The sequence below is a fragment of the Nomascus leucogenys genome, chromosome 22a (genome assembly GCF_006542625.1).
Source record: "Nomascus leucogenys isolate Asia chromosome 22a, Asia_NLE_v1, whole genome shotgun sequence".
Lineage (NCBI taxonomy): Eukaryota > Metazoa > Chordata > Mammalia > Primates > Hylobatidae > Nomascus > Nomascus leucogenys.
Window position 1 is genome coordinate 31,102,303 of NC_044402.1, and position 8,844 is coordinate 31,111,146.

At 50.0% G+C, this 8,844-nt stretch overlaps 1 protein-coding gene across 2 annotated transcripts in view; it reads left to right on the forward strand.

The window, feature by feature from the left end:
- LTBP2 (latent transforming growth factor beta binding protein 2) overlaps positions 1 to 7,137 on the forward strand; it is a 113,057-nt gene extending 105,920 nt beyond the window's left edge. For both annotated transcript variants that reach the window (XM_030803412.1, XM_030803413.1), the window contains exons 29-36: positions 125 to 316; positions 438 to 521; positions 1,248 to 1,376; positions 1,703 to 1,840; positions 1,924 to 2,091; positions 2,379 to 2,660; positions 3,717 to 3,866; positions 4,278 to 7,137. In XM_030803412.1, the coding sequence (XP_030659272.1) occupies positions 125 to 316; positions 438 to 521; positions 1,248 to 1,376; positions 1,703 to 1,840; positions 1,924 to 2,091; positions 2,379 to 2,660; positions 3,717 to 3,866; positions 4,278 to 4,423 (1,289 nt within the window). In that variant the 3' untranslated portion in view covers positions 4,424 to 7,137. The remainder of the gene's footprint in view (positions 1 to 124; positions 317 to 437; positions 522 to 1,247; positions 1,377 to 1,702; positions 1,841 to 1,923; positions 2,092 to 2,378; positions 2,661 to 3,716; positions 3,867 to 4,277) is intronic.
- Positions 7,138 to 8,844: the final 1,707 nt, after the last annotated feature.

Genomic DNA, 8,844 nt, shown 5'->3' on the forward strand with positions numbered 1-8,844 from the left:
GGTAACAGAATTTTTTCCACTGTAAAGTGCTACACAAATGTTAAATTTAGGAAATAAAGTCAAGGACTATTGACCCCCCTCAGAGGGTCCTGAACAGACAGTAATGAGCATCTGTCACGCACAGGTCAGAGTATCTCGGAGGCCCCAACGGGGGACCATGCCCCGGCCCCCACCCGCATGGACTGCTACTCTGGGCAGAATGGCCACGCGCCCTGCTCCAGTGTCCTGGGCCGGAACACCACACAGGCCGAATGCTGCTGCACCCAGGGCGCTAGCTGGGGAGATGCCTGTGACCTCTGCCCGTCTGAGGACTCAGGTAAGACCCCAAGGGTTCCAGATCCTCGAAGGGTCAGCTCTGCAAGGTGACACTGAAAGAAGGGGAGAGAGGAAGGGGGCAGGGCCATCCCCACTCGGAGCTGAAATGCCTCTCTACATAGCTGAATTCAGCGAGATCTGCCCTAGTGGAAAAGGCTACATTCCTGTGGAAGGAGCCTGGGCGTTTGGACAGACCATGTACACAGGTAACCTGCTCCATCCTCCACCCCAAACTCCATTCACCTGAGTGGGCCCTAGCCTGCTCCTCCACAGGGTCCCTGGGGAAGTTCTGCATCCAGCCCTGGCCTCCCAGGTTGCCTCCACCTTTTCTGTCCCAGGGCTGACTCCCTGCAGAGTGTTAGCTGGAAGTTCTGACTCAAGCTGCTCTTGGAGTGTCCACATGAGCCTCACCTCAGTTTCCCTGCTCTCCCAAGGCTGCGCCTCCAGAAACAAACTATGATGCCTTGACTAACTCTCACCCCCAGCCACATGTGGGCACAGGGACAGAGTGGAGAGCACTGCTTTAGAGGCCAGAGGCTGCGCTCATCTCCCTGGCTGCACTGATGAGGCCAGAAACTCTGGGGAACCCACACTCACAGTAGGATGGTCCAGGTACTGCGCCCCTCAGCACCCTAGTCCTGAAGCTAGTCTTGACAAGGAAATGATGGAGACAGAGATCGCTTTTCTTGGGTGCTGGCTACATGCCGTGCACTTTTTTGAGCACCTCACACATATTAACACCTTTTCATCCTTATAACAACCCTAAGAGCATGTAGGAACCGGAGGCAAGGCGAACTTAAGCAATTTGCCCAAAGCCACCTAGTAAGTGGCAGAGCTGGGATTCAAACCCAGCCTGGCTTTGGATTCCCTGCTCTAGGTACCCCTCATACTGCCGCTCACCTTCCTCTCACCTCAGCTCTGCCCTTCCACAGATGCGGATGAGTGTGTGATATTCGGGCCTGGTCTCTGCCCGAACGGCCGGTGCCTCAACACCATGCCTGGCTATGTCTGCCTGTGCAATCCCGGCTTCCACTACGATGCTTCCCACAAGAAGTGTGAGGGTGAGGACACACATGATCCCTGCCCCCACTCCTGGCCCACAGCTGAATAATGGCCCACCCAGCCCCTGCCAGCCAGTCCTATTATTGCTGAGAGTCCCCCTTCCTAGGGAGGCCACCCACTGCAGCAGGCTGTTCCCAGGTGAAGGAGCTCTGGGCTGTCAGAGATTGTCCCCAGGGAGGGGCCTTCCAGGCTGGGCTGAGTCGGGTTGAGGGGAGGGAGGCAGGGCACTAACTCTTCATTATCAGTGATAGGAAAACCCCCTTCCCTGAGGGTGGTGAGTGGACAGGCCACCTTATCAATGCCCCACCCTTTCCTGCCTCCCCAGATCATGATGAGTGCCAGGACCTGGCCTGTGAGAATGGCGAGTGCGTCAACACGGAGGGCTCCTTCCACTGCTTCTGCAGCCCCCCGCTCACCCTGGACCTCAGCCAGCAGCGCTGCATGAACAGCACCAGCAGCATGGGTGAGTGGGCCTGAGCGTGGGGCAGCAGGAGAAGGGGACCTGGGCTGGGGGAGCTCATGTGCCTCCGTGCCCTGTGCCACCAGAGGACCTCCCTGACCACGACATCCACATGGACGTCTGCTGGAAAAAAGTCACCAATGATGTATGCAGCGAACCCCTGCGTGGGCACCGCACCACCTACACGGAATGCTGCTGCCAGGATGGCGAGGCCTGGAGCCAGCAGTGTGCTCTGTGTCCCCCCAGGAGCTCTGGTGAGGGGGGAGCAAAGGGGAGACCCTGCAGGGCTGGGCCAGGCCCCAGGGAGGGGGATGCCCTCACCTTGGAAGGGGGGATCTAGAAAGAAGGAGCAGAGCAATCAGGCCCTGTCTTCCATCCCTGCTGTTTGGGGACAAAGTAGGGCAGGGGAGAGGTGGGGAAAGGAATGCTGCCAGGATCTCCCAGAGGGTACCAGTCCTTGCATGCTCCCAGAGACAAAGCCAACCAGGCTTTAGCTGGCAGGAGCTGGAACCCAGCTCCCTCTCTCCATCCTCCCTGACAGAGGTCTATGCTCAGCTGTGCAATGTGGCTCGCATCGAGGCAGAGCGGGAGGCCGGGGTCCACTTCCGGCCAGGCTATGAGTATGGCCCCGGACCCGATGACTTGCACTACAGCATCTATGGCCCAGATGGGGCCCCCTTCTACAACTACCTGGGCCCCGAGGACACCGTCCCTGAGCCTGCCTTCCCCAACACAGCCGGCCACCCAGGGGACCGCACACCCATCCTTGAGTCTCCTTTGCAGCCCTCAGAACTCCAGCCCCACTACGTGGCCAGCCATCCAGGTCTGTGTTGCTGCAAAAATGGGGAAGAGGTGGGCACCAAAGCTGTTTCACTTCCATCTCCTCCACCTGCTAGTCATATTGCCAGCAAGGTGAGGACTGGGAAGGGGAAAGACACACCAAGCCAGAGGTCCCCGTTCACGGCTCGCTCGAGACAAGTACATACGCCCAGGTCCGACCCTAACAACTTCATCATAAACTATCACAGGGACACAAAAAGGTACAGGACACTGCCCCTGTCCCAACCTACAAGCTTCCTGTGGGGACTGAGAGCAAGAGAAAGCTGTTCACTGCAGTCATTTTCTCCCTCCACGCCACCTACAGGCTGCAGAATAACCTGCTCTAAGGACACCCAGCATTCACACTTGTGACCTGAAGTGTGGATTAAGGTTTTCTAAGGACTTTAAAGGCCCACTGTGATGACTCAGTTTGTGAATGGTGCGATCCAAACACTCAGGCCTCGGAGTCTAATGAGGAAGTCAGGCCTAGCACTGTGCAATGCACACGGTACCCACCACAGGCAAAGCTACCACATCAGACTAAGACCATACCGCTGGGCAGGGTGGGGCCTTTGCCATGGGGTGGAGGGGTGCTTAGAGAGTGAAGAGGGTTAGGTAGATCTGGTCAACGTTTTGCTTTGCGTTGAGTGAGGCCCCTCTGCTACCAATTGTTCCTCACTTCCCAAAAACACAATGTGAAGATTTAAACAAAACTCACCCCATCCCCACGCTCAAACCCAAAAACTATATAGCAACACACTCCCCCACCCCCCAACCCCAGCAGGAGCCGGGCATTGTGGAAGCAGCGAGTCTCAGCCTCCCTGGAGCCCTCATTTAAAGCCCAGAGCACTTCTCCCCATCTAAAATGACACACACTTTTTTTTTCAAGAGTACTGCCTTTTGTTCTAGCATCTTTCCATGAGAATTTTATGATCCTCTCTGCCCCCACCCCCAAAGTTCCACAGGGGCACCCTTTGTCCAGGAGGGCGAGGGTCCCAGCATTAGGGAGAGTCTGGACACAGGCCTCAGCATCCTCCTCTCTCCGATTTCCCCCTCCCAGAGACCCCAGCAGGCTTCGAAGGGCTTCAGGCGGAGGAGTGTGGCATCCTGAACGGCTGTGAGAACGGCCGCTGTGTGCGTGTGCGGGAGGGCTACACCTGCGACTGTTTTGAGGGCTTCCAGCTGGATGCGGCCCACATGGCCTGTGTAGGTGAGTGTAGAATTCTGTTGGAGGAGTCAGGCTGGCCCACTGCCCACAGAGATGCCTGAACTCAGAAAGGCTGGAAGAGCCACTGCTGCCTCCTAGTGGGGCTGGCTGCGTCAGGCTGGGAAGGAAGAAAGCACCAAAGGAAGGTCTAATTATGTGCTTTAGAAAGCCCCTTCCGTGCAGGTTCCCAGACAAAAGACAAGGACAAGAGAGCATGGCCTTGGGCATGGTATGAGCTTGCTGCCCCCTGCTTTGTCCTTGAGTTGCTTGATTTTGGGAAGTGACTTCAACCTCTGGCTGTCACACTTAGGGTTTCACTCCAGGGCAGGGGCCAGGGCTTAGTAACCAGAGGGGTGGAGGCAGCCAGCAGAGGTACTTGGGCTCCCTACAGCTCTCTCCTTTGTTTCCTCTTAGATGTGAATGAGTGTGATGACTTGAATGGGCCGGCTGTACTCTGTGTCCACGGTTACTGCGAGAACACAGAGGGCTCCTACCGCTGCCACTGCTCCCCAGGATATGTGGCCGAGGCAGGCCCCCCCCACTGCACTGCCAAGGAGTAGCAGTCAGGGGTCAGTGTGGCAACTACCTGGAAATGGCCTCCAGTCACAGGCAGGGGCCTTGAGGATGATTTCCTAGCTGGGAAGACACCGCGACATCAGGCCAGAGGTTCCCAATCAGCCTTGCCTGCTTTCATCTCTCCCAGCTTAGCCTCTGGCTGTAAGCTTCGGTCACTGCCTCCGTGCCCTTGCTTGGCTCAAGCACCACCAATCGCTTTAATGCTTCAGCCACCACATGAGGCCCTGTCCACCACCTTTCCTGGCCTTGCTATGGGATGCTTACCAAAGGATGGCCCTCATCCACCCTCCCAAGCTGTGCAAACATGCAAGGCCCCGTGGCCTCACACTGCAGACACCCCTTTCCAGCCATAATCCACCATCATCCTGATGATCCCACAACTGGGACAGAGGCTACATCTGCCCTAGGGAGGTCCTTCAGAATCTGTGGAGCAAGAAAGGATTTGGGGAAGCTTGGGGACTGACTCCAGCGCCCCCTCCTAAGAACCATCACCACCACTCAGCCAATCTGTTCTGGGCCCTGATTTTGCCACACCTCCATCCTGTAGCCCATTCTCTGACCCCAAGGAGTGGCAGAAGATCCCTTCACTCAGAGAAGCAAGACTGATATTAGCTTGTCGAGTGTAAGAGACACAAATGAAGAAAAACAAAGAGCCTGGGAAAGCAGCAAGAGGACATGATGAAAAATATGTGGAGTTGATGAGAAAGGGGAGCCAAGGCTTTATATGTCTAAAGAAAATATTCAGTAGCTGTAAACATTCCAAATCCACCCAGCGATAGCCCGTGGGCACCAGCAGCAACGGCTGCCACGGGATAGAGTACCCCTCTACAAAGACCTCTATTACATAAACACTGTTTCTTACAGGAAACAAACCTCTTCTGGGCTCTCCTTTTGTGAAAACCAGTTTGATGTGCTAAAAGTAAAAAGTTTATTTTCCAGTGTGGTCTTGTTCAGAAGAAGCCAGATTTCCAGTGTTGTTTTTCCCCTCTACTCAGAAGCCCCTGCCCTTTCCCTTCAGAAAACGATGGCAGACATTCTTCTGAGTTTACAAGCAGAGACTCACTCCAACCCAAACTAGCTGGGAGTTCAGAACCATGGTGGAATAAAGAAATGTACATCTGGTCTCTTCTTTTCTTGTTTTTATTTCGTATAAGATCAAATTTCTTTACCATGTTGGCTAAGTCTAAATATTAGAGATGAGGCTGTGCCTACTCCCTGGCCAGCTCTGCTGATAACCTATGATGGGTTCCAATGGGAAATGACTCTTTACTATTAAAAGACAAGGAAAGCTCTGACTTCGCACTTCTCTGATGAATGGCAATGTAAACGAACAAGGCTCCATGTGACTGGAGCACGGAAGTGAATGCTACTTTCTTAATTTAATCTGCCCTGTCCTACCTGCTCCTCTGATTGTTAGCCATCACATAACTTATTGAATGCTTGCCATGTGCCAAGCACTGTGCTGAGTGCCATACACACATTTCATTTAATTATCCAATAATCCTACTATTGTTTATTCTCAATTTACAGGCGAGGAAACTGAGACATAGAAAGCTTAAATAATTTGCTCTAGGTCCCTATACTAATTGATATGTTTTCAGCAGACAAAAATAAGTCACTCTTACGCATGTAAAAATATTCTTTCACTCATAATAAAAGAAATGCAACTTAAAACCATACTGAGATCCTTTTTAAAACTGTCAGATTGGCAAAGATCAAAAAGCTTGTTAAGACTCCTAGCTGGCAAGCATGTGGGAAATAGGCACTCTCATAATAGCTGACAGAAGTACATATTGAAGATAATGTGGCAATGTCCTTCAAAATTATAAAAGCACTAACTCTTTGATCCAGTAGTTTCCACTTCTAGGAACTTAACCTTCAGATATATTTTCACCAGATATAAAATGACATATGTAAGAAGTTATTACTGCATCATTTGTAATAGCTAAAGATTAGAAACAATTAATTGCTATGGAACCCTTAAAAAAGGTGGCTCTAAATTCCTTAAAAAAGATACCCAAAACAAATTAAGGGAAAAAGGGGGGCGTTGTGTAACAGCATGTAACGTAACACTATTTGTCTAAAGAATGGGGAAAGAGAAGCGGTTGTCTGTTCACCTCATCCTTGCCACTCCGCCTTATACCTCACCATCGGAGAACTTACCATCCCCCAAATATATCCTGCTGGCACTACACCTTCGTAACTGCTGTTCCCACTGCCCCCACAACACTCTAATCTCTGCCTTCCTGCCAACCTTGAGATCATGCATATATACACATTTCCTTTGTTTAAAATACAAATAGCATACTATGCATGCTGTTCTGCACTTGGCTTTTTTTTTTTTGCTTTATACTTGCAATTAGAGTTGGCTCATTTCATTTTACAGCTGTATACTATTCCATTGAATGGATAAACCATAATTTATTTAATCAGTCTCTCACTGACAGACATTTCCATTGTTTCCTGTCTTTTGCTATAAATAATACTGTAATGAATATTCTTGTGCATATTTCACATTAATTTATGGGATTACATCTGCAGGATAAATTCTTAGAAACAATGGTGGTTTGTGGGGAGGGTGACAGGGTGGATAGGTGCAGGATTTGGAGACTTTTCATTGTATCTCCTTTTGTATTTTTTTGAATTTTGTACCATATGTATCACCTATTCAAAAAAAAATAAAATATTTTTAAATACAGTTGCTGGCCAAAGATTGCTTAAATGCTCCCTCTCTTTATATATTTATCTGACTATAATTTACAACTAAAGCCAGGTGCTAATTATGTCAAAATTCCTTAACGCAAATTTGTTAGCAGCCCTGTGGCATTTTTATGAAGAGTGGAAAATACGGATTTTAAAAGAGCGATCATAAACATCAATGCTAGATAGGAAGAAAAATAGAAGAGATTCCTTACTTTCAGACAAAACATGCAGTGAACAGTGTTAGGCCCTGCCCAAAGCCAGCTGCACAACATTAGCTTGGGTCCAGATTTCAAGGGAGAGCTGTACCATCATGATCAGTGCTGCCCACTTCCTATACCAGGTTGATCCTGCCAAATGCCACCCCTGCACTCTAATGCTTTATAACAAACGACAAAAGAACAGAGCTGGATTCTCAGAAGTTACAGAAAGAAGAGTCTCTTCCTGAACACCTACTTTAGTAGTCCTTCCTAATCTTTTACTTCTCAACTTCTTTCCTCCTATCCCTTGTAATCAGTCAACATTCCCATACAAAGAAACTATGGGTGGGCCAGCCATGGTGGCTCATGCCTGTAATACCGACACTTTGGGAGGCTGAGGCAGGAGGATTGCTTGAGCCCAGGAGTTCGAGACTCCTGTGCAACATGGTGAAACCCCACCTCTACAAAAAATACAAAGAGTAGCTGGGCTTGGTGGTGTGCACCTGTAGTCCTAGCTACTTGCGGGGGCTGAGGTGGGAAGACCGTTTGAGCCCAGGAGGTTGAGGCTGCACCTCTGCACTCCAGCCTAGGAGACAGATTGAGACCCTGCCTCAAAAAAAAAGAAACTAAGAGCGGATGGGACACATAATTTACATACCATTGGTCACTGTCATCACATAACTGAAGTATGGTACCACAATAAAATCTGGGCATTGACCAAGAGACCTTCTCTTTGAAAAACAACATAAAGTCTCCACCAATGGAGACTTCTTGCTGCCACTTCTGGTTTCCCCATGAAGCTTTCTCAGTGTGAAGTAACATGATTTTCCCAAATCCGCCTTTTTTTTTTTTTTTTTTTTTTTGAGACAGTCTCACTCTGCCGCCCAGGCTAGAGTCCGGTGGTGCAATCTTGGCTCACTGCAACCTCCGCCTCCCGGGTTCAAGTGATTCTCCTGCCTCAGTCTCCCGAGTAGCTGGGATTACAGGTGTCCACCACGCAGTTAATTTTTGTATTTTTAGTAGAGATGGGGTTTCACCATGTTGCCCAGGCTGGTCTCAAACTCCTGACCTCAGGTGATCTGCCTGCCTTGGCCTCCCAAAGTGCTGGGATTACAGGCGTGAGCCACCGTGCCCGGCCCCAAATCTGCCTTTTTCTAAACATAAAATTCCAATTCTCCCATTAACAGTAGATACTCACATACAAGCTTCTGCATTCTAAGGGACTCTGTTTCTGTCTAGTGCACCACTGTAATTTGATTGATTTAGCAACAAAAGCTGTTCTGCTTGTGCTCAAGAGTTTTAAAACCACCAAATCAAATAACCCACAAAAATATTCTTAAAGAATAGATTCTAATGTTTAAAATGTAGCAAAATCTTTTTGCGGAGGATGAAAGGACAGGTAGTCTGAACTGAAACCCTATCAGGCGCAGGTACCAGTGGCACTGTCTTGGTCATGTGTGCACACAGATGCTCCCATTGTATGCTGCTGCCTCCTTCCATCAGCT